Below are 27,239 nucleotides of genomic sequence, written 5' to 3'. Positions count from 1 at the left end.
AGCAAGCAAATTAGACCTCGAGTTTGATAGAAAATAGGAACCCTAATTCTGATCCAAGAAGATAAACCAAGCATCATAAGTGATTAGATGCCATATGTTCAACTTTGCTAGAAGCAAAATGATTTGGTCACTATAGTCCAGAATGACAAGAAGAACATTTTTGCTTGCAGGTAAGTTGCCATAGTGATAATTTTTTCTATTATTTTATTCAGGATATTCTCCATTTTCAGAAAATGAATTCTTATTCAAAGTGTGCATAAATTGATCATAAGCTCATGCTAACCAATTATTTGAGCTTTTCTCTGGGAGGTGTCGCGAAGGAATTAGAATGTAATACTATCAAATCTCTAATGCTCCCTAGGGACGTCAATGCAATGTGCGTACAATTTATGATCTTAAATGAATGGCACAAGTAAAATTAGGATTTTTCTTTGAAACTAGCCGTGTGCACTTGTAATATTAATTAAGCACTGTTAAGTTAATAAACCCATCATGACAAAACAAATATTTAGATCATGAATCTATGTCCAGCCAAATGATTGATTATTACTTGGAAATTTTAAGACCCTTTTCATGGATCTAAAAATAACTTGCGTGAAGGACTTTGTTATGGCTTCTTCTTTTTTTCTTTTAAGGGGAAGAACTGTGAAAAAGGAGATAATAGCATTGATGCAATCATACAGAAAAACAGCTTTCATGGGTTTGCTTTTGGGAATGAACTTTTCACAGAGATTCTCCAAGCAGCATCTATTCTGCTCATCTTGGCAATTAGAATCCCCTTCCCTTCCTACCTTGCTAGGTATTATTGAAGCTAGCATCTTCCACTGTACCTAGCTTTTGCTCCCTCACCTAAGATTCCTCTCCAAATTATATATCTAAGACATGATCCTTGAGCAATATAGATTTTGGAGCCACCAAGTTAATGCTGGTGATGTAAACCATCATATATAGTTAAAAAATTCTACTTTTTGTGTACCATACTTTATATGTACCATAAAACAATACTTTTTTTTTTGGGGGGGGGGGGGGGGGTGGGGGGGGGGGGGATAATGATCCTCCACATTTATGGTGCTAATATATGCTAGGAGGGAACAAATCTCACATTTGAATAGGGACTTGATGATGTTGCGGATTTTTTTATATGCAAATGTTTTGAGAGTTACTATAATCTGCTTTTTGTTCCTCTACGGATTTAAAAGAATAGCATTATTTTATATGAAGTAATTTATTTCGTACGGACCCTGCAAAAAATGCAATACCTTATTGAAAAACAGATGAGTTCCTTAATTTACTACAAAAGATGTAACCTTTCTTTAGATATATGCTAATGGCATCCTCAGGACATGAGGCACTCCGTCCTGCAAGGGGATAGTTTTCCCCTTTGCTAGTGTCATATGTGCTCAACTAGTGTCCTCTGTGCTTAAAGTTGATTAAGAAGATCATTCCATCGGCGTTAGATTCAAAAACCCATTAATGAAGTAGTTGCAATATTGAAACTATCATAGTGGGGGTCAGAAATATAAATATATCATATAAAGGAATAATAAAATTATTTTCAGAGACAAAAATCTAATTTTAATTACAATTTTTCTGTCAATTAGATTCTTAAGATTATCGTCCTTACGCAATTTCCCGTCATTTGTGTCATTAATTTCGATAGAGAAAGTATATTATAAATGAAAGTTTTATTTCACTGCGTAAGATAAAAAATCGAACACATAATCTATTAATGCAAATCTTATGTTATTATAGACTAACCACTTAACTTTTAACTTCTAGCCGTAGGACTGTCAATTAGATTCCTGATATTTAGAAAGAATGACAAAAGCTTTGCATGCTGAATAGGACAAATCAAAAAGATCAAATTGTCATTTCCCATGCCCCGTTGAGTTCAGTAACAAACGCGTTAGATCATTTGCCCAAATTAAAAGGAAAAAAGTCCCTGCTGTCCTCGGATTGATATAATTATTTGGGGGATTCTTATCTGTAGCAAAGAATAAATATTTCCAACAATATTAACCTACGAGTCATTCTAAGAACCATAAAATTAACTACCTGCTACTGAAGACATCAGTAAAACAAAGACTCGACAAGAAACAGCAGGTGATTTTACAATAAAAATAGACCAAAAATAATTAGAAATCTAATTAAAAAACAACCTGCTTCACCTTTAATCAGACTGCTTGAATTGCATTTCCCTTGCCTTTGCTTACATCCGATCCATTCACTGAGGTGCTCGCGTGAAACGCCGATGGCCTTGATGCCCCTCCCAACAGCTTCAGCGAAAGAGGAGATGGCTCTGCATTTCCAGTTTCAGTCTCTCCGAGGCTGAGCTGGGACATGACGACCAGCTCGTCCACATTTACTGGCTGTTTCGGGAGCATGGGAATCGGCCTAAGGACCTGATGATGAGATGCTTCTGCTGCGGTCCCTCCTTCAGGAAGGGCTACTGCATTTGGCGGCCACAGTGAAAAGGAGACGGGTAGATAAGCCGGGAAGAATGCAGGGATTACTGTAGAGATTTCACCCGATGGTGTTGCAGCTTCTTTGGTTTCTTCCGCCTTTTCATTAGAAGAGGACTCCATGGGTTCGAATTCTGGGTTGAGAGAGAGCTCTAGTGAAGGTACCGACTTTGGTTTATCAGTTTCCTCAGCTCCGGAGGGAGGGAGCATGAAATGTTCTTCTGGCATTGTTGGAAGATCAGTGCCCTGACAACCAACAAATTACAACGACAAAAACCAAATGAATTCCAGAAGAATTGACTTTTTGGCTGTAGATCAATCTCACAGAAAATGGAAATTGATAAAAATCACAAATTTTGATTGTGGAAGCAGTGTAGTCCTAACCGACTGGTTCTAGTCAGTAACTACTTTAATCCCTCATAAGGTGGCGCTCTGTCTATGATGTGAATTTTGACCTGATAAACTTGAGAGTTGGGGGGGGGGGGGGGGGGGGGGGCATGCAAAATTGGGATTACGGGCCGCTTGGGCCCGTGGCCTGTGAATGTGCCTCCATGCAAATAATGCATACAGGTACCGCCCATGCAATATTTATCATAAAGAAGCAAGACAAACCATTTCAGGAACCATGTCGAACAGACTGGATCTCCTTTTTCTTCGTGTAGCATTGTTCTGCCTGATAAAATGTTTCTGAGCATGGCTTGCTACCTGGGTGGGAGTTCTTGATGTGACAAAATTACGAGATATCCCACGCCAATCTCCTTTCCCTAACTTCTGGAGACCAAGCAAGAACAGGCGATGTTCCTCTTCTGTCCATGGAACTCCTGAAATTCCAAATCCAGCAAATAAAATTAGAGATTTAAGATGATTCAAAAAAAGAAAAAAGAATTCCTGAACTACTCAATGTTATCTTCATAAACCCATTTAAAGAAGGAAATAATGAGTAATATCAACAGTAATTGTAACAGGAAATTAAGCACTTTATTGCTATTGTCCTTCTAAAAGGAAAAATTTGCTAAATCAACCAACTATATCACAACAGTCGATGAAAATCTCCCAATCCTAGTGATCAAAGATGAGTGAACAAGAAATGTAGCTTAGATACCTCTCTAAATAAAGGAAATAAAAAAAAAAAAAAAAACAAATCTTTGATGCAACCCATGAAAAGATATACCTCATAACTACATCTTCCACTGCAGATGGTAAGCCTTCACACGGATCTGACAAACTAGAGTAACATATGATGAAATTTTTTGTTTCAACAGCAGAACCCAGAAGCTAAATGTGATAAACAATGCAATTACATACTTCAGTCATATGGAAGCAACTAGCTTTCCTGTAATGCTGATAGAAATACGTCCTTAATCTTGGATGGGTTGCAAATTTCATAGAAATCCACATGTGGAATTTGCAAAGGCAATTTTTTGAGAGAAGTGAAAATTTTTTACAACAGTCATAAGAAACATCGAGTGTTGTTATGATTTTGGATCTAAAATAAACCACGAACAAGCCATCAACCACACACATGAACACAGAATTTAACGTGGAAAACCCAAATCGAGAAAAATCAGTAGCAGAAAGAACAAAATATCACTATGATGATATTGATACAATAAAAGTGATATAACTACTATAATTCTAAGGTATTGGACACCTATTTATAGACTTAAAACTCATCTGTAGATGTACACAAGAAATTATATTCTGATCAAAAGATGAGACAAGCAAATATTTATCTAGATGAGATAAATTCTAATTAAAATCAAATTTGACATTCCAAATCATAGTCAAATTCAAAATTTTGATCCCAATCAAATTAGGAATCCCAATCGTAAGTGAATTTGAATTCCGGATCACAATTATAATAAGCTCTACCTTGACACAAAATTCAAATATTAAATTATTCATAGTTCTTTCTTCCAACAAAATAACGGAGAATTAATCCCATTAACGAATACCAACCAAATCCACACCACAGGAAATACCAACGAAATCCACACAATGCTTACTATAATGTATATCTTCAGCTACACTCAACGCATAAGTAACAAATCAGGCTCAACATATCTTTACTAACCTTAATGACTCCACGTGCACCAATATAAATCCACCTTAATAACTCCACCTTCATCTAAATCTATCTATGCCAAAATTGCACGCATCTTAACTTGCTATAGCGAAAATCTAATATTCTGGTTCAGTAGAGGAATATCGTACTTCAAAACAACCATCAAATAACCCCGAATAATATCAAATAATTGATAACTAAGAAACCCAATTAAAAACATATCAACATACCAAATCTGGGCAAAAATACAAATCTGGATCTGTCGGATCTGTGTGGGCCAATGGGGTAGGGTCGGACCAGATCTAAATTGGATCTGGGCTAGGATTTAGGTTGGCTGAAATAGCCAACAATGGTGGACAGAGGCAGGATCGACATCAGAGTAGGCCATTCATCGACAGCAAGGTGAGGCATCTGACGACGTCAATGGTGGCGAGCAAGGCGGCCGGAAGCGACGACAGTGGGAGGGGAAGGATGTCGGTCGATGATGGCGGAGCAAAGGCAATCGTTCGGAGAAGATGATCGAACTCCTGGAGAAATAGAAGGCAAACCAACGGCAGTGAAGGCACTAACGTCGACAACGAGACAACGACGAAGGATGTCAGAAGGCCAACGATGGTGGCGGAGACCGATGATGGCGATCAGGCGAGGAGACGAACGGTCGGTCAGAGAAGCTAAATGATCAACGGCAAAGGCAAAAGGAACGAGTCGACGGCGATGGATGACGACCAGAGACAAACACAGCGAACAGCCGCGATGGCTGAGGATGCTGGAGCCGTCCCCAGTGGTGGCAGAAGGCGAAGAGAAAATCGAGGGTGACACAGGCGGTGACAGCAGCTAACGGCAACAACGGTGGCGACTACTAGGACTAGCTAAAATATGGTGCAGAAGTTGGAAATCCAATGGCTGAGATCTGCCAACAGCTAATGGTTTGATCCAACGGCTCTGATACCAGTTTGTTGCGAAATTTGTATTTGATGTAACTTCTTCTGCATTTATTTATGAGTTCACTAAAATAATGAAGAGATCCCAAAGCAACGCGATAAAGAAGGTTGAATTCCATAAATAGATCAACTAGTCTTCCATGTCACTGCACTTTAAAACAAGAAATAAACCACAATTGAGTTCCAGCTTATCAACATTCAAAAAACCATCTACACCTGAAGACCAATTATATACACGAGAGATATCAAAAGAGCTTTCGTAATAATAATGTAAAAGCACATAAGTATTCCTTCTTTTTTTTCAGACTACCCAAGTAAAGCACTTATAACTCCACCTGTGGATTTCTATTTACAGCCGGTCCTAAGCCCAATACAGAAAAGGGTTTGCATTAGGTAGCCAAACAGCCAGCATAATACTTGTTGGATCAAACAATATGAATTCTAGAGAAAACCCTCTTTGGTTAAGCATTGTCCTGCCTGAGTGCAGCAAAAAATGACCATTTGAGATAAAGCCAACCTCTCCTAGTGGGACTAAAACTTGCTACATTCTTCTTGTTGTTGTACCTAAGCAAAGTACTCTAAGAACAGTCAGATATAAAAAATTTTAAAGAAGTAAAGATGTTAGAAACACAGTTCGCATAATCACACTCTGTGGCTTACCCAATCATACCCTAACAAGAGAAGGTTACCACCTGTAAACTGTGAAAAGGCTCGCTGCCAATAGAAGACCTCTTATTGTTGCAGGGTGCCTCCTGATCTAAGCAAGATGCACCCTCACTTTGATCTAAAAACAGCATCTTAATACAAGAAAAACTTGCACAAAACAAAAAGTGTAAGGGAGTCAAAGCCTAGACACACATTGTGGGGGGAGAACATCTCAGTAGTTCTCTGCACTACTATCAAAAAAAAAAGGAATGTTCTTCTGTTCACATGGCAAAGTAATTTCTGACAACTAGCATCCTCTAAGCCTTTGTTTGGGATTGGGGGAGGGATGGGGTAGCGCATGGATGGTACATAATGAAACCAAACAGAAGGGTAAGAGAAATAATGTAAAGTTTGTTACTCTTCCATTGTTCTATAATAATCAAATGTAAATGACAAAATATATCTCTACTTTGTATGGATGGAGAATGGAAAGGGGCAGCACACTAAAAAAAGTCACACTGATATCCCTCTCACTTTCAAAACAAACATACATGAGGATTATAGATGTCAAATCATTAAAATATACATAAATTAAATAACTAATACATGTGAATGAAATATATAAAATACATTGCAATTGTCAACTTGCAAACCTGTTAATTAACATTCATTCTCCTGATCACCATTAAATTAACGTAAAAATAATTATAGGACTTCTTAAATTAGGTATAACATCAGATTTTTACAAATATATAAAGGTAACATAGCAAAAACAATAAGAATATATATAAATGTTTTTCCTTCCTCCTCATTACGCCCTATCGGGGTGTATGGAAATTAGGGGTAAGTAAAGGGAAGGGAGGTATCATGTACCCTCCCTTCCTCCTCCATTCCATGATGAAACTCTCTCCCAAACAACAAAAAGAGTCTCTCTTCCCTCCCATCCCCCTTCCAAACAAGAGGTAAATGTTGTGACTTGTAAGACTTGATTACCTTAAATTAGTCAGTTATCAACTCTTAGTAGCTGTAGATGGGAAAGCATTGTAGAATTAGTTCATATCAGGGTAGACTATGTTCAAATGGGCCCATCTTGATTGGGTAGGGCATGCGCAAGCCGAAACAAAAGTGCAAATTGAAGCTGCCCACCACCCCCAACCCCCCCCCCCCCCCCCCCCCCCTCTCTCCCTGGCCCATGCTTGTTGAGTCCATCTGCACTCACCTTTCCTCACTCGAGGTACACATTTGATAGGCAGTGGCCATCTTACAGAAAATTTTGCTTTTCATGATTGTTTTCTTAACTGAAAAGATTAATAAATTCTAAATATCATTATAGTATCCCCTTTTTGGTTTGCAAGAAAGATATTAATAAAACCTAATTAACATTTTCAACCTAATAGAGAATTTTATAGAGTTTGTTACATTCTGACACCCAACATAACTATTCTGTCAACCATAGTTATCAAATTGAGATGCATATCATGATCCAAAAGGCCTAATTTCCAAATCATGAATGGTATCGTATTGTAAGATACAGTAACAATTTGGTAAATAGCTTAAAAATATAATCTAGAAGATGTTTATACCTATCACATGAAGAAAATACCCAAAACAGTAATTTTAATCCAAGTTTAACAATATTGATATGGTATGTGGCACTAAAATAAGCTGCCAAGGATACCAAAATTAACCATAAGTCTTACATAAGTTATACTCATAAATCACGTCATCAAGTCTTAAATGATGAGAAAGATTACTGACTTTATAACTAATTATCCTCCCCTTGAAGATTAATGCCACTATCACCAATTCACCACTACTATCATCATTGTCATCTAACCCGGCCATCTCTTCTTCCTCTTCCTTTTCACTATCACCACCATCATCTCCAATGTCTTCAATCAAAATGGCTTTTCCTTAGCCCTTCTTGTTGGCGATTGCATTTAGATGTCGTGTCTCTTAAGAAAACTGAGTCATTTCACACTCAGATTGCGCAGATCCGACTGGGTTTGTCATGACCCAACTGCAGAATTCCACTGATCTGGTCATTTTTTTGATTTCGTGAATACTGTGATTCACCTAGAATATCTCATATCCTACAATACATACGGTTCAAAGAAAAACTCGATTGACTCAGGTTTGTATTGGTGGGGATTAGTATCAAACCAAATCACATGATACATATTGTGTAGCAACACTTCTGTGAACACTAACCAGGGTCATAACATTGCTGCCACCAAAGACTCTCACCATCATGCATTTGCTTTATATCACCAAGCAAGCCATGCAATCATCTATACCTAAAAGGAATTGGCATACACATTGTTTGCATCTTCTCGAATAAGTCCACCTACTGTTAGAAATCCTCAAGGTATAAAAATGAGTTATAATATTTGGGTGGAAGTTGTATAATTCGAAGTGTAACTGCAGGACAGTCAAGCAAATCCTACTAAAACATCTAGAGTTTTCAATGAATAGAATTTTTTTCATAAATTTTGATCCCTTTTAAGAATGGTAAAAAAAATTGTGTCTCTCCCCCAACTAAAATTCAAATTTAAAGGTTAAATTTATGTCAAAAAATAAAATACACACATGTATAGAAAGAAGAAATAATATAGCACCTTACGGGCTTAAAAATGGATAAACTTTAATTGACATTTTATAGATCTACAAGAACAATAACATACTAAACCCTTTATTCCACTTGAAATGTTATAAATCTAAATTAAAAACTAAAACATTAAAAAACCAGAAATATCAGGTACAAGCCAAACAATTCCAACATTGACCAGTATAGTTGATATACACCGGTATGCAAGCCAGTACTATATATACTTAATTTTGTACTGTTTCAACTGGAATGGTACAATATACTGGAAGTCAGGTTTTGGTTTGATAGTTGAAGTGACCAATGCCTTCATGCGATATAGTCTCAAACCTCTTCCAATTTGCTAGGAATAAGGAGGCAGAAATGGAAGATTGTTCTCCTCCATCCAAGATGTGATTGTTAACACCCTGGCATTCATGCAAGTTTTTTGACGAGGAAATAGGCTCCAAGAGAGCTTTTTGCAACATTATCAAGTATACAGGAAGAGAAGGAAAAAAAAATTCAAACAAGGTATGGACCAGAAAAAAAAAATAACCCGCTGAGGGATGGGTACGAGGACCTCCAACCCATCTCCAAGCTACACGTAATTTTAAATGATTTTTATATTGTCCTATGTAGATATAATTTTGTTTTTTCTATCTACATGTAGAATTTGTCTAAAAATATAAATATTTTTTAATCTTTAGATCTACTCTTTGTTCTGTTGTATTTTCATATTGTACTTGTTGGTTTCAACATGTCAACTAAGTGATGGAACACAACTATATTAATTATCTTCATTCACCACCATCTCATGAAACTTTTTCATATGAAAATGGTTTTGAAACTTCATTTCATCATTACTTCACCAGGGGATGTTATCCACTGCCGGTTCCAAGCCCGGATAAAGGAGGAGGGTTGTGTTAGGTAGCCGACAGCTAGCGTAAAACCTAGTCAAATCCAAATATGAATTCTAGACAAACTATCTGTTGGGACGTAACTCACATAGAAGTCTAGAATTCATGTAGCCGACCCCACATAGTGGGATAAAGGCTGGATATGTTGTTGTTGTTGTTGTTGTTTATATCTACTCTTTGTTATTGTCAAATTTGGTCATATGATACTTTGTCTATTATGATTTATTTTTTATTTTTTGTCATTTTTGACTCTTCAAATTACTTTATTTGTCAATGTGTTATTTTGTTTACTAAAATTCTAATAATAATTTGAAAAGTGGGGAACTAGTATACTGAGAAAAAACACAATTTAGAATATAGAACAATTTTCAGGGACAAATTGTTTTTAAAATTATTTTAATTTGTTATATAGTGTCATGTTTTCATGTCGTATAGTATGGTTTCACAATATCAACCATGTGATAGAACACAACTATATCAATTCTCTTTATTCACCGCCATTTCATGAAACTTTTCTATTCGAAGATGGTGTTGGAACTTTATCTCATCATTCCCCCCAGAGGATTGTGTCAGGAAAGACATCTAGCATAAAATTTTGTCACCTTGTTCTTTTGCATGAATTTGTATTGTCAAATGTAACTTTTAGAAGTCAATAACATTATGAATGCCATTCGATAGACTCTAACTTGCTTAGGATAAGATGCAATTGATAATGATGACAGTTTTAAATTTTTTATATAAATTAATTAGGTAATGAGTGTCTGATGGGTACTCGTTACCCAACAAGGATGGGGAATTAAGTAAATTACCCTATAGGGATGGAGACAAGAACAGGATGCAAGGAGGGGGACAGGGGAACTGGTACTCAATCCAAACTTGGTCCATTGTCATTACTTCATGCAAGAGAAGACAGTTGATGTGGTTTATCTAGGAGGCTATGTAGAGGTCAGAGGCTCCCATGGGTCAATTGATTAGCTCTTTTGTGTAGACTACCTCTATTTGTTCCACTCTTGCTGTGAATAATTTTTAAGACAAGATAAGCAATGGATATGACATCTTATAATGGATTTGTGCTATATCTACAACACAAGTTACACGGCAATTGATCAACTCTTCTTATAATTGCATCACCCAATACCAATATATGCTTGGGTCTTGTCCTATTGGCAAAACTTGACGAGTTATGCCAACAATTGTGGGGGATCGTGTGCTTTCTAGCAGTCCAAGTTGCTTTACTAATTGATAGTAGCAATAATTAGTTCACTCTTCTTTCCCGCCACAGGCTCATTATGGTGACGGAGAACCATAGAATGATGGAGCCATCTTTCAACCTATTGGTTAACAAGATTAATTCAAGCTAGTTTGTGGTTCAAAGGTAATTTCCTACTTAATTTTGTTCTTTCTGGGCAATTTTGGGATGATTTCTTTAAGCTTGTAGATATGTAATTTTATTCATGTAGGTTTATTTATAAATATTTTAATTATCAAAAAAGAAAAAAGAGAACAAAGAACTTGAAAAGGTACCTTCTCATGTCTTTGTGGCCTAGCAGAAAGCAATTGCAGTGCATGGAATGACGGTTTTTTCTATAACATTTTATGTGAATGAGATGTAATATGAGGACATGTAACACAAGTATTCCACTATCAAAACTCTGTTCATATCTGGAGGCAATAGTGAAAATGACCTATTATATATTAACACATAAGATGGACTTGTATATGAAATTGATTTCCAAGGGATGGAATGGAATGAGAATTTTTCTAGAAGTTATTTGACACATCTTAGGGACTGATGTGGAAAATGATTTCCAGTTTTCTCTCCAACTTTCTATAAAATCTATAGTTTTCATTTTCCCTGGAAAATTTTAAAAACACATGCAAATGTTAGAAATACATAAACTAATTTTCAATCTAGAAATTTAGAACATATGTTCAAGAAAAGGAGCAATGTTTTAATTTATTTTTTGTAACTTGTGTAGAGAAGGAGATGAGATGATTTGTGGTAAATTTTTGGATAACCACATTTTCCATTTAGAAAATTTTTGTATTTGACCAAGTTCTCAAATTTTCCATTTTCCGTGGAGTAATTTTCTAGAAAACTGGGACTGTTTTCCACAACTAAACAACCCTTCAATAACTCTAAAGTAGATAAGAATTACATGCTCTATAAAACAAGCATTGAAAAATATAAAGAATGGTAAAACAGTTGGACCAAATAATATCAAAAAAGAAGCAAGGACATGCATGTCAAAAGAGGGCATTTTTTGGTTAACAAAATTATTTAATGTGATATCAACTCTCAACGGTCTGACTGGTTTACTCGATCAATTGGTCAATCGAGAATGATAACTGAGAAGGATATGGAGAGAGAGAGAGAGAGAGAGCAATAGAGAGAATGAGAGAGAAAAGACAAGAGAGAGAGAATAGAAACTTCCGAGAATATTCAGTAATGATGATGGAGAAATGATCAGCTCATATATATAGCTGATCCAATTCGTCCCATGCGCAGTAACAGATTACCATTGCTGGGAATATACCAGCTCCCTAATGCAGCAACAAACAATTTACGACTCCTTAAAGCATACTTTCTAATATACTACTTACTACCCTTAGTATAGCATAATTACACTAGCACCCTTTCCTTATCTCGCGATACATGACATGTGATGCTTAAATAAAAAAGGATGTCAAACAATTGGAGGAAGGGCACAGGCACTTTAGTGCCTATCCACAAGAATAAAGGAGATGTTTCGAGTTGTGAAAAATATAGAGGACCCAAGTTAATGAGCCACATTTAAACTTTGGGCAGAGTGATTGAACAAAGATTAAGATGAGAAAGTAAGGTGTCTGAAAACCAATTTGGTTTCATGCCTAATAGGTCAACAATAAAAACTATATACTCACTGAAGCACTGAATGAGAAGGTACTGTGATAAACAAAAGGAGTTAATAATTTATAGATTTAGATAATGCTTGTGACAAAGTTCTTGATAAGTCTTATGGAGGTTTTAGAGAATAAAGGGATCTGAATTGCTTGTATACAAGTTATTAAAGACATGTGTCATAGAGAAAAAATACCTATCAGAACACATGGAGGATATACTGAAGCTTTTCCAATTACAATTTGATTACATCAAGAATCTACATTAAGCTTAAGTCCTTATCTTTTTTCCCTACTAATGTATGAACTCAATAAGCATATCCAGGAAAAAGTGCATATTGTTGTATGCTATTTACAGGATTGGTGGATGAGATGAAAGAATGCATGAATAATAAGAGCAAGAAGTAGAGAAATACTTTAGAATCTAAGGATGAAAACTGAATACATGAAATCTAAGTTCAGTAAGAAAAACATTTGGATGACATTATGGTAAAATTTGAAGATCAAGTCATACTAAAATCAATTTCAAATATATTGGAACAATCACCCAAAAAAATAGGGAGATTAATGAAAATATTACCCATAGAATTAATGGTTAAAATGGAAAAAAGAATCCAGACTTTTATATGATAGCAAAATTCCATCAAATCTAAAAGAAAATTTTATAAGACAGTTAGAAGACCAACTTTCTAGTATGGCACAGAATATTGGGCAACAAAACACTAACATATGCAAAATATGAATGTAATGGAGAGGAGGATGTTAAGATGGATGTACAACCATACCAAAAAATGAAAAGATAAAAATAGTAACAAGGTTATTCGTAATAAGATTGGAGTGACTCCTATTGAAAATAAGATGCATAAAACAAGATTAAGATAGTTTGATCATGTGAGAAGAAAACCAATAGAGGCACCTATGAAGAGAGTGGATGAAATGACATAAGTATTTAGCAAAGAGGTATAGGAAAACCAAAAATACTTGGGTATGATGGAAGTTATAAGGATCTAGCAAAAGATAAAGCCATAGATTGAAATGACTAGTGATCAAGAATTCATGTAGTTGGCGTCATACAGTGTGATTAAGGTTTGATATGTTGTCATGTTGTTGTTTAAACCCTTTCTCTCTCATTCAAGGAGATAACTATGAAAATAGCTTAACTGTAAAACAAAAAAATATATATATATTTGAAATGTATTTTTGAAATCTTCTATTTCAAATGAGTCTTTTGGAGCACCCAGTCCTCGTTGAATGGGAGCATAAAAGACTTAGACAAATTAAAATATTGAGCATATGTTGAACTCCAAAGTAACTGAGACAATATTATTCAAAATATCAAAACAAAGTGATAAACATTTTCTTTGAGCATCTCCCCATAAAAACGCTCAAAATATAGAAAAACCAAGGAAGGTTAAGACCTGAACACCTGGACTTCAATTTTCATTTTTCCACTCTCAGGAGGATCCATCAATTGCTCCTACACTAGAACTGTATATCCAGACACACCGTTCAGATCAGAATTCCAAACTCTAGCATTATCATTCTTAAAATAACAACTCCCTTTTTTGAGCATCAAAATATAAGCATAATCTCAAGAACCATAATCAGAGGTCCAGTCATGGTTTGACGAAAAGTTTTTAGTCTAATGTTAACAAATGTTATCCCTTGTTCATGTTGTTGTTATGCTCGTAGAAGAATAACGTAAACTGAAATATTCATAAGACGAAAACAAAGGCAATGGAACTAGTAAGAAGGGCGATGTGTACCACCTAAAACCAAAGTTGAAAGTGAGTATTCACATTGTTCAACTATGTAATTCTTCGTTTTATATATTGGGGAAAAAATTAACAGCACGTAAGAAATGACAAACAGTTAATCTTTCTTCAGAAACAAGACAAAAAAAATGACCAAGATTAAATTAGCGGGGGGTCGGGAGACCAAGTCAAACCTAAATGAACGGTGACAATTGCAAGTTATCCATCCAGGGATAACACAGGCACACCACATTCATTTATTCCATTTTACGCGAAGGACGAATTAACGAACAGACGAACAAATAATATTAGAATTAATATTCAAGACTCAAACTTATCCGAGTAACATATTAGAATTAACTAATGCGTAATCAAACTCACGGGGAAAAAGTAGAATTGATACGATTTGATTCGATTCAAAGTACCTTTCTTGCGTTCGGAACGGCGACTGGAGGAACACGCGGCCTGAGCAGGATCGTCAGAGAGGTATCCATCGGGCACGTGAACCGGCTCGCGGAGAAGGTCCGAAGAAGGCGAGCCAGGATTGGGCGAAGCCGCGGCAGAGGACGACGAATGGTAGTGAGCCGAGAGATTTCCCATACTGGCGCTCTTCTTGATGATCGAGCCATCGGTGAGCCGCACGCCGAAGAGCTTGACGCAGCCGCCTCCTCCTCCTCCTCCTCCTCCTCCTCCTCCTCCTCCGCCTCTCGACGGGCACGTCCGGGAGTTGTGACCGTTGTGGCTGCAATGAGAGCACCGCCGAGTCATGGTCGGTTCTCCACCACCACCACGCTTACTCGACCTCCCAGTCAACTCGCTAACTCATCCAATACACACAAATACTTTATGTAGATATATATATATATATATATACACAAACGGAGAGAGAGGCGATGGTTTGGGATTGGAAGACAGTTTGTGGAGGAGACGTTTTGACAGAGCGAATAGGGGGGTTGCATGTTGGGTGTGTTACGAGCATTTCAAGGAAGAAGATTTATTTCAGGGAATTAGGGTCTGGATTTGGGTGTTAATTACAGAATTATCCTAACGCGGTGGTGTGGCCGTATGCGTGTGGTGTGCGTGTGTGGATAATCTCCTCTCCCGCTGCCTGGCTGCTTCCCCCTTTTGATATTTCCACGGCTTCTGTGTAAAATGCTCCACACGTTTTTACGATAAGGTAATGTTTTATGTACAAAAAATATCAAAATCATAGAAAGAATTTAACACTTTTGGAATTATAAATGATTACATATTATGCAAATCTACGGTAATTACTATCCCTATATATTGTGTATAAAACTACTATACATGTTACATGATCTCTTTCAACAAAATGAGAGCTTTTATTTGAAAATCATAATAAAATATATATCTTCTATATGTACCACGTGGATAAATATATATTAAATAAATCTTATTTATATGTTTAGAGTGGATCTACCACTAAATCATCACCTTCTTGTGATAATTAATAATTATTTTTTCTTTATTCATGATAGATAATAATTATTTAAATTAAATATTAATAATATTTAATACTATGAGTCATATGTCACATTCTCGTTAGAGAAAATGTTAGGTAGAGAAGATAATAATACATATTTCTTAGTCTCCTTTAATGAGGAGGCGTCATCGTCGTCAATCATAACTCCTAGTATTATTTTTTTGATAAAGACAAAATATAGGAAAGTGATTAAGCGTATAATTATTCGTTCATTCATAATCATAACTCTTAGTATTTTTTTTTTTTTTTTTTTTTGTGTTTAAAAGAAGGAAATCATGAGAGCAAATTTCTTGCTTGTCTTAGTCAATCAACAATATTTCCTAACTCTTATTCTTAGAAGTATTAATTCTATAGCAAATTTAGTGAAATGGATTTATCGATTCTTTTTCTTTTCCTCTATCCCATCTTTTTCTCTCTCAGAGTTTCTATATTTGAAATTTTAATTAATAGTAAATGAGTTTTAAATTTTGAATCCAGATGAGATTGATCCTCCTTGATTGGTAAAGATTTTAGTCATTGGAACTATACATCTGGAACCTTTATTGACCACCAATCCATTTGAGGGGCATGTTGTTGTAAATGTTTATTTTATTTTTCAATTTTGTTATTAAATAATTTTAATTTAATTAACTTAACTTCAATTAATTTTTTTATTAATTTAATTAACTTTAAATTAATGTTTATTGTGACAAAATGGGCGTGTGTAAAAAATTAAACTATAGGAATTGAAACATTCTTTTAAATCACGTAAAATCTATTTATAACTTATCTAATTTTTTTTCAACTAGGCAAGCTGATACTTCTATAGCAGTCTCCCCTTATCTTAAAACTTTTAACATTTCATTGTTGGTGTTGATCAACTGGTAAAGGAAAAATATGTTGGGGTGTTGCTCTTTGGATCCCAAGTTCCTTGTTCGAATCTGACCAGAAAATAATTCAACAGGCAAAGAATGATCCTGAAAAATAAAAAATACTTACCGTCCTCACGTTTGTGATTGTGATAGGGGTCGAAATCTATCTACTGAATTTTCTGATTTACCTCTCTTACTAAAATTATGAGACCGAATAGCGGAAGCGCTTGTAATAGTGTGCTAATCCAACAAAAAAAAAAAAAAAATTAACATTACAAGTGACATGCCCTTTAACCATATTGGTGGAAGTTGTCACATGATTTTAAGTTAAAAAATTAAAAAATACATGACGTGGTTTCAAAATTATGATGCACGTAAACAATTGAAAAGTCAAGAAATATTAAAAAAATTTAAATTATTTTTATAATTTTAAAAATATTTTAAGATCATTTTAAAATATTAAAAATACATTTCCATCAAATTAGATTTTTTGCCAAATTTATATTTAAATTAAATAATTATTTTTTATATTAAAAATTATATTTTCCCCAGTACGAGGCAGCAGGCAGTAAAGAGAGGGCATTTTGGAGAAAACATAACGCGGGACGAATGAAGCAGGAGACCGAGTGCGTGGACTTTTTGACGGCCTCTGACAAGACACGTGTCGGAGCTGGCCCCCACATTTGCTTTACTTACCTTATATCTATATATATATATATGTATAATATTACATGTAACTTCACATAATAATAAAATACAATTTCTGCTGAGGAATGTCTAACAACCATTTAAGGGGAATTTAATATTAAATAAAATATTCAGTTACTAAAAATAAAATATATTATTTATACTTAAACATCATAATTTTAAAAATCATTGCAAGCCGTAATATTAGTAAGATATTAATTATATATAATAATTAGTAATTATTATACGAAGTAAAGTTGAACTAAGATTTATATTATATAAATTTGCATGAAAATGAGTGACATTGCACATCACATCACATCAGCCTCACGCGAAATGGAATTTAATAATCGCCAAAACAGAAGACGTCTTGTGACTCGCTTTACTTTACTTTCCTTCCTTCCTTCCTCCCGTCCTTCCGTCTTTGACTTTGAATTTTATTATGTTTGGTTGGTCACTTATTGACATTCATGAATTGCCACGCAGCCTACATGACATCATGACATTAATAATATCGAAATTTAACTAAGAATCCCGTAACAGTACTCTTTACTAAGGTAATCTTCATTAAGATGAGTATGGTAAAATTGTATAAAAATAAAATTAAAATATTTGTTAAATTAAGATGTAAAATAGTTAAGATAAAACTAAAAAGTATTTAAAATTTTTTATTAAATTATTTGATAATTTTTTTAGAATGTATATATGTGTTATTTTTTTATTTATAAAATTTAAGATATGTTTATTTAAAAAGATGAGAGATAAATATATTTAAAAATATCAAATAAAAAATTACGTGACTTATTTTTTAAGAATTATTAAATAAATTTAACTAATATAATAAAAAATATTTTTATTTAAAATAATTTTTGTATATTATTTATTTTATTTATATCTTAATTAATAAATACTATGTATGGGTGTTAAAAGTGACAGAATTAAATTACAAATTGATTTAATAGAGATTAAAGGTATTAAAATTTAATTGAGTTTAGAACAGACAGTAAAGGCGAGGGTTCCAGGTTTTTCCATCCAAAGGAGGGAAAATGTGGACTGTACGGACACGTGGAGGCTTTATAATAAAATATGTTCCACGTGGCAAGCGCGTTATCGAGAAGGAAGGAAGGAAGGAAGTAAAGACTATATAGTCAAGCTCGCTCTGCCCACAGCCCACCCTTTAGATTATTATTATATGGCTAATTGCAAGATGCCTTTTGCCTTTGCCTTGGCCTTGGGTTTACCAGGAATCTGTGAGTCATGCTTTACTTTTGGTCCTATCAGATTACAGATTGATTCGCTTCATATTTATTATACTATATTATCTTTATCTGTCATCTTCCAATATTATTAAATTATTAGGGCAAAGTCAGTTAGCATGACCCTTTTAATATAAGTAAAATTGCGCCCAACCTTCCTTGGTATCATTGGCATTGGGATGGACTTAGTAATGAATTATACATAAATGGAATGAAAGATTTTTATTCTTTGTATGAGCTATTGTTAAAAAGTAATAGATACCATAAATCTCATCTCCATCTAATTCAATATTTTTTGAGATTTTATAGAAAAAATAGAGATATTTTTAACATCATAAATTTTGTCTTGACCAATAGTCAAATGACTCCTTTATTTAATATTATAAATTGAGTTCACAACGACTTTTTGTTTTTTTTTTTTTCTATAAGTGAGTTCACACGGACTTTTATGATATTATTTGTTAATAAAGATATAAATAAAAAAATAGAATATAAAAAATATTTTAGATAAAAGTATTTTTTATTATATTTGTTAAATTTATCTAGAGATTATTAAAAAAGACTTATAAGGGGTTTTTTTAAATAAATTTATCTCTTTTCTTTTAAATAAATTTATTTTGAGCCTTACATAAAAAAAAATGATATATGTGTTTTTCGGTGCATTTTAAAAAATTTAACAAATAATTTAATAAAAATATTGAAATGTTTCTCAATTCTATCTTGACTATTTAATATCTTGATTTAAAAAATATTTTAACTTTATTTTACTTATTTTAACAAACGCTATTTAAATGTATTCCTAACCTTCTTTTAACACCCTTTAAAAAGAAAGAAGTTATCCCACTTGTTACAACATATAACACATGCAATTTCATCTTTTAACCTAAGAGCTGCTGATAAGGTTCTCCATGTAAAGGTCTTTCCAGTTCTATCATAACCATGGACAAAGAAAACTCCTCCATCATTATGTAAAACATGCAACATTTGTGGTTGTCTTATGGACATTAATTGGTTCGTTTATCAGTTAAGCATGATAGCAGATGCTCATATTTTATTGACAAACTTAATCTATCATACCAAACTTCATCTTGAATTAGCTTGTTGGAGGCTTTTGAGATAATCTTTTCATTTGGATATGACATTGAAAAGTAGTCACGAAGAGGCTTCATTAATTATAAATTTTGCAATTGTTATCATTGAGTTGCAAATCTTAAGAGAGTAAATAAAACTAATATTAGAATATACAAACAGTAATCATATATCAAGAATTATATATATATTTTTTTAATTAATTATATCAAGAATTATATTAGTCAAACATGTTCAAAGCAATAAAACCATATGAAAATGGAAATTAATATAGAGAATTTGGATTATTAACTGTTTAATAATTTATAAGAAGATATGTTTAAATGTTATTTTTGTTAGTATTGTGTGTCCTGATATTAGATTTAGATGACATTTAGCAGGTTTATTTTTAATACATGAATTGTATTGTTATATAAATCTATAAAAGACAAGATTTTTTTCATTCATATTTTCTTCAATCAATTCTATAAATGAGTCATTAGATCTTTTGTGTGAAAATCTTATTCTCATTGTGTTGAAACTGTGTGACAGAATTATTTAGTAGCATAACTTCTTAAACTATTCATGGTCCTTAGATTATTTGGATAGGGATTCCGATTAATCAAGTATGAATTAGCACAAGGGTTACTACCTCATTTGGTATGGTACTATTGATGGGAGAATGGTGTGTCACGTGGCATATGACATGAGATGTCGCTAGTAGACATGTGGGTGGTTGTTAGGGAACAATCAGTCGAATGTGATGTCGATGACTAACCACGTGGCCTGGTAGATAATAGTCGTATCATCAGGTTATGATAATATGTTGATCATTTGATTTGAACTAACATGGTTGTTTTGTATATTGGTGTGCAAGATTTGTTAATGAGTCAAACCATCCAATTGGGATGAGAGAACGTTTATCTATATGGTTCCGTATTGCTGGTACATGGAGACAGGTGTTGGGAATAGGATTTGTCGCCCTCGTTTGTATTTGATGGGGTGAACATCTTATGTGATCTACTATTAATATGACGAGATAGTTCTTGGTCAAGGTAGATTGAAAGTCAAGAAATGTGTTTTATGAGGTATCATATAATCATATTAATGAGATCTAACACATAGTTACTGAGTTTGTGAGTTTATCATTCCATGGCTCTTGCTCAATCAGGACGTTAGGTGATGAAAGGATTATAGCACACGATAATCGTCAATTGCAATAGATTCACTTGAAGTGAGACTTCACTGCCACCTATACTATTTTGAACTGTTGCTAGACGCTATTTAAGAACTCTTGGAATATCGTCAGGATTTGGAGAAGTTTCGATGATAGGTCAATGGGTTGATCGATATCGAAAAGGTTTTCGATGTTATCTGATTACTAGCGAGTAGTGAAACTCAAAGGTCACACACCTACCAATAGTGTTGCGTTTGAAATCACCATTGTGTATAGTAATAGTGTATAGTGTAGTGCATTATTAAAGGGGGCAATGGATTTCAAAGGGATTTTGATTTTGGGAAAAAAAGAAAATAAGGAGGGGAGATTGAATAAAAGGACAGAGGCAATGCCTCTACCTTCTTTCTCTCTCTCTCTCTCTCGTATGAGTGCAACTTCTTCATCTTCTGTTTCCTTTGAAAATATTTTGCTACCACAAAAATATTTTACGTTTAATTATTATACGTATAATTTTGAGATGCAGGCACCGGTGATACGCAGATCCTTTGTGTCTAATATGGAAAGAGGTAACCGAAACAGTACCTTACTCCATACTAAATATGGACAAACTAGGACTACCATATCTTGAGGTGGAATCAGTCTCAATACATAAATTGTTTTTGTACCCCAATCTTACATCAAATAGTAGGTATGTATTTATTACTTAAATACCCAAGCTATGTATGTCATATATATTATATTTCACTTCGTGTATTTGATACACGATAAAAAATTTATTTTACCCATACTATTGTATATCTGATTCCTTTCAGTTTTTACTTACATATTGCAACAAATCCCTTTGCATGCCAAAAATGTAGTCTAATAGCAAATAGAAAATGTTAGTACAAACAAAATTTGGTGTTGAAAAACTAAAGAAGTAAATAGACTTGTCAAATAATGGTCAAATCCCCATAAATTTGCTAAAAAAAACTTTGACAATGGTGGATAGTAAACATTTCAAAATTTGAGGCATGACAATAAATGTCACTGGGTTTAAAGATAATTTTCACCCCTCAATAAATGGTGTAAGGGTGATTATCTCCCATAATATAACAAACTCTTCCAAAAATCGTGTGCACTCACAGGTTTTAGGGACAAAAGCAGTAACAAGAAACCAAAGATGAACTCGACAAAGTAGCAGCAGAAGGAATGATTGAAATAGCTAATGGTTTTTCATATGTCACAAGTGCAGCAAGAGGTTGCTTTTATAGGCGAGAAATGATAACTTTAAAAGGAAATCAATAGGTGGGAAGACTAGTTCAAACAAACAAAAAAAGATAAGATAAAGGGAAGATAAAAGATAATAGAAGAATTAGTCAGCGAAGACCTATTCTTTCTCTAATGATGAAGACTGATTTAAAGCTCACATTCTCGAGTAAGACTAGTTTAAGACACAATTTGTAAAGGAAAAAAGAAAGTCAACAAAAAGTTGCAATGTATGCACTAGCTTACACACGAGGGAAGGGGGGAATCGTTTATTTTGCCTTGGGTTAGCCTAATCTCATGCGTGTGAAGCCCGATTCTCTCACAGCTTTCATAAGCTCATGCAGACTCAATATATATAAAAAGAAAAAGAAATGTTTCTATCCAGGCAATGTGAGACAAAAGACACTATAGACCATTTGAAATACCACTTGGTTTACAACAATTCCCCACATATTTCAAATGCATTGAACTTAGAAGAATGAATGTTATTGGGTTAAACACTATTGAGTGAAACACTTTGAACCTAGTGTTTTTTGGACTACGAACAAAGTCTAGAAAGAATGAGATATAATTCACAAAATTATTGATGAAACTTATATTTTCTATGAACCAAGAAACATTCTTGTAAATTATAATTCTCACCAATCATATTACACCCCCTCAATTCTTGCTACTCGTTGCAGTTTTCCGCTAACAAGCCATGCACGATATTTTATGAGTGCTCTAGAGATTTTGTCACAAATTTCGTAGGAGCAACTTCACTCTAGACTCGTATAGGTGATTACATCAAGTGTATACTGCAATCTAATACACCATCCATAAAATTTTAACTTTTTTTATCCTTCTTTGTATGACCTAATACACCACCCATAAGTGTATTCATCAAGTGTATAGTGCAATGCTCTGTCTGACCTAACTCTTTTTATCATTTTATTCAATTGATTCTCTACTACTACTTTGTAATGAGAAACATGCTAAAGGCCTTATCTTTATTTCTCATTAAGTATACTTTTGTATATCTAAAACAATCATCTATAAATGTAGTATAATATTTCTTGTCTCCTTTAGTCATGGTTTGTTTTAAATCCCCTAGATCAGTATGAATTAAGCTTATGAGTTTAGATTCTCTTTGAATAAAAGCACATGTTTTCTTAGTTAATTTAGCTTTTACAAATATCTCACATTTATTCAAACAAAAGTTATTTATTTTAGTTATGAGTCCAAGAGATTGCATTTTCTTAATATATGAAATACTAATATGTCCTAATCTAGTATGCCACATATCAATAGAATCAAGCATGTAAACAAAAGAAGTAGAATTTTCATTAATTATTTCAAAAACATTAAGCACAAAAAAGACCCTTATTACAATAGCCTTTGCCCACAAAAGTATTATTTTTGTTTATTACAATTTTGTCAGATTCAAATAACACTTTAACCCCAACCTTGCTTAACAAATATACAATGACCAAGTTAGCTCTAATATTTGGAACATGAAGTACATCAATCAAAGCCAAAGTTTTGTTAGATGCGAGTTTGGAAAGAGTCTTCCTTTTTTCTAGAAAATGGTGTAGTTCTTGAATCATTAAGATAAATTGTTTCTTCTCATTTTCTTACTAGAATGTAAGAAAAAAAAAACACTTTTATTTGCACATATGTGCCTGGTAACACCCTAGAGTCTACCACCCGATCTTTCACACTAGCCACAATATTCGCTTGAGAAATAACCGCGACAATAATAACATCTACTTCAACCAAATTTGATTTTGGTTGAGTAGGATTGTCATTTCTCATTTTCTTTCTACATTAAGGTGCTTGGTGCCCTAGTTTTCCACAAACAAAGCAAGATCATTTATTTTTCTTGAAATTATGGTTATTTTCTTTAGGCTTATAATTTGTTTTATTTTTGTGTTCATGTCTTTTTGTTGGGATTTTAAGATTTACCTTGTACTAAGTTAGCCTCGGATGCCATCTCCTTTGCCCTTGCAAATTGTAGCTTTTTGTGATTTATTTCTTCAATGATGATGTGTACAACTAAGTCTTCAAGTGACAGTTGTTCGTGCTTGTTCTTGAGTTAGTTCTTATAGTTGTTCCATGATTCGGACAATTTTTCAATGAGTAGATCAGCTACAAATTTTTCTTACAACATAATATTTTTAGCTTTCAAGTCTTCTAAAAGATTGTGATACTCGTTGATTTGTACCTTGATTTTCTTGTCATCCACCGTTTTCTATCGGTCGAACTTTCCAATCATAAACTTTTGCTTCCCAGCATCTTTTGTTGTGTACTTAGCAATCATGAAATCCTAAATTTTCTTCGCTTCCTTATAGGAATGGTAGATATCAAATAGTTCGTTAGATAATGTACTGATTATTGTGTGTCTATACATACCTTATTTGCAAACATCCAATGGTCCAATAGCTTGGCATCAACATTAGCTTTGTTAGGCTTGGATTTAATAAGTGTATATGCTACATCGTGAACATCAAGGATTGAATGAACCCTCTCTGGTCATCTTTTTAAGTTGTTTCCATTAAATAGTTCAATCTTGGAGATATCGAGAAATGGTTTTGCATATTGCATAGGCAGGATTGAAGGAAGCACAAAAGGCACAACAAATGACGATGATCCACCAGCATGGTTGATAGTAGGAGGGATGACATGTTTGGCTACAACAGCACGAGTGGTAGTGGCGTGATCGATTGCAACAACGCTGGTAGTGGCAGCGGCAACGACAGGGGCATGATCGGTGAAAGCACGATTGATGGTAGCAATGTGAAAAGAAGCATCCATATTTATCCTTAAGAATGTTGAAAAAACTCGACAAGGGTGGATAGTAAATGTACAAAGTTTAAGGTGTGACAGTAAATGTTATCGGTGTAATATCCCAAAAATAATAAAAGTATAAATTAAATTTATCTAAATTAATTTAATCTAATTAAATTGAGAGGCGGTGCGCGTGTGCTAAGCATCAAAAAGAAATTGATGCTTTTGTCTCTCAAGGAAGCTTCTGGCGAGATGAAGAAACAGAGGAGAAAGAGGGATCAGTGGGCCGAGAGAAAGGGAGGGAAATGGAGAGAATGAGATCGGGAGAGAGAAAGCTGGTGGCCGTGTAACGGCCCGCCTCCCGGAGCCCCCATGCACCAAGAGATCCGTGAGAGGGTCATTATAAAATGATATCGAACAATGGCGCACCTACAACACATACATAACCCTTTTTGAAATCATAATTTTTCTTTATTATAACATCTCATCATAATATTTACAAACCATTCATCACTTCGGCCCACCTGGGCTTACATAACATGCGACAAACTCTGAAAACATAAACATTAACCTTATTAGGACACGATGACACCCAGGATCTAGTTTTGGGAGAGCTCTGCACTGGCTACCATGACTTGACGGTCTGGACCCAAATCCCGATGAACGCACCTGCGATCTCAGGATATGCTGACCTGGAATGATGTAAAACAATCATGAGTCGCGAGACTCAGCAAGCTCATGAAATGAAGGCTAAGGGTTTAGGATATGACTCTTCCCATAACACCCCATGCAATTCATGCCAATGCAATCACGACATGTCATGAGCTATACGTACCTTACTTCTACATGCATAACATAAAATTAACTGCACATAAGAAACCAGGGGCCCACATAAGTCAAACATTGGCACCCGGGTCCCACATACAAACCTGTTGTAGCCTAACATAGGCTACCATATCATCATTCTCTTAGACCAGCCTTTTCCTGACATGGTCGGCTTTTCCTGACATTCAACATTTGTCTTTTCCTGATACTTGTTACATACTTTTCCTAATTCCCATCATATTCTCATGTGTTCCTCATGTCATACATCATATAATCACATACTTCCGCGATCTTGGTCTTCTCTCGGGCCAACCCCGAGCTAATATCTAAGCCGAGCCGAAAGCTCACATGAGTCGGTACTCCCGACACCTAGCACGGTACTCTTGTCCAGAATAACAGTAACATTAGAACCATGCAATGCAACACATAAGAAATGCAAGGGCTTCTGTAGCATAAACGTGATGACAAGGCCCCCATAAACCAAGCATCAGGCCCTGCTACGCCCACACATAAGAATTCACACGTGCGACATGCTCTAAATGCATATGCTCATCTAGGATACCCAAATTGGCTCTTAGGCCAATCGGGTCATGCAAATGTTCACACATCCCGTCACACACAAAGCATGATCCCAAGTGAATGCAACCCAGCCCCTTGTAGCACACACATCATGATATGCACAAACCAAGGCGGGAATCTGGAGCACTAGCTCTTCTGGCCGTTTAGCGCTTATCGTAACAACCGATGACTGGCGCCCATACATCCAGCCATCAGCTGCCACGACCCACGGTCAACAGTCAGTGGCTTTGTATCCATACCCTTAGACACACTTACTGACCCTATTAACTTTAGATTCTCTAAACTTAACATTACACAACATTTCTCCATAACTTTTCATGTACATAATCACATAGCATCATGACATCATTCTCATTCTTCCTCATTCTTAGAAAACTATCTCAACATACATAATAGACTCTTTGACACATTTTCCTAATTATGACCATAACCAATTTCTCTAAGAACCTAACCCCAACGGGTTCGGCATCATTCCCAAGGGAAGCGGAGCGATACGAAGCTCCGTGACGGTCGAAATAAAAGACGCCATGACATCCTTACTTAGCTTATCCCATTAACAATAAACTCATTAATAAAATAAAAGTCATAAAATGGTTATTATGCGGATTATTATTATTTATGCGTAGAATCGAGTCACGGTAAGGGAGGGTTTAGAGTAGAAAAAACCTCAAAGACTTTCAAGGGAAATAAATAACGCGAATAGGGGGTCAGGAGCTTGCCTTCCAGTAATGGATTCCAACTTCCTCGCTTAACTGTTGCAAAATAATAACTTTTTACTAATACTTCAAAGCCACAGTCTAGATACTAAATTTATCTGTCTAAAAATTGAATCCACCGCACAGTGTCTAATGTACTTAGTTCCTACTTACCTGATTATACAGACGCTAATTAAAATCCAAACTTCTTCACCCCAAATTTCTTCACTTCTTCGCTGCTGGTCGTTGCTCTTCTTCTTCAATCTTCTCCTCTAATTTGCTCCCTTAATTTCCCTCTTTTAACTGGCTTGGCTTGCTGCCCACGTCGTGCGGCC

The 27,239-nt window shown here is 34.7% G+C and overlaps 1 protein-coding gene across 1 annotated transcript; it reads right to left on the bottom strand.

Annotated features, from left to right (window-relative positions):
* Positions 1-1,924: 1,924 nt before the first annotated feature.
* Positions 1,925-15,229, bottom strand: LOC127795123 (transcription factor MYBS3). The gene is made up of 3 exons (XM_052326581.1): positions 14,674-15,229; positions 3,075-3,283; positions 1,925-2,708 (listed from the first exon to the last, which is right to left on the bottom strand). Exons 1-3 carry the CDS (start codon positions 15,014-15,016, stop codon positions 2,175-2,177), a joined length of 1,086 nt encoding a protein of 361 aa, XP_052182541.1. The 5' UTR covers positions 15,017-15,229; the 3' UTR covers positions 1,925-2,174.
* Between the last annotated feature and the right edge of the window lie 12,010 nt (positions 15,230-27,239).

This window comes from Diospyros lotus, chromosome 2 (assembly GCF_014633365.1).
Source record: "Diospyros lotus cultivar Yz01 chromosome 2, ASM1463336v1, whole genome shotgun sequence".
In the NCBI taxonomy this organism is placed as follows: domain Eukaryota; kingdom Viridiplantae; phylum Streptophyta; class Magnoliopsida; order Ericales; family Ebenaceae; genus Diospyros; species Diospyros lotus.
This window is presented reverse-complemented; position numbering and strand designations above follow the sequence as displayed.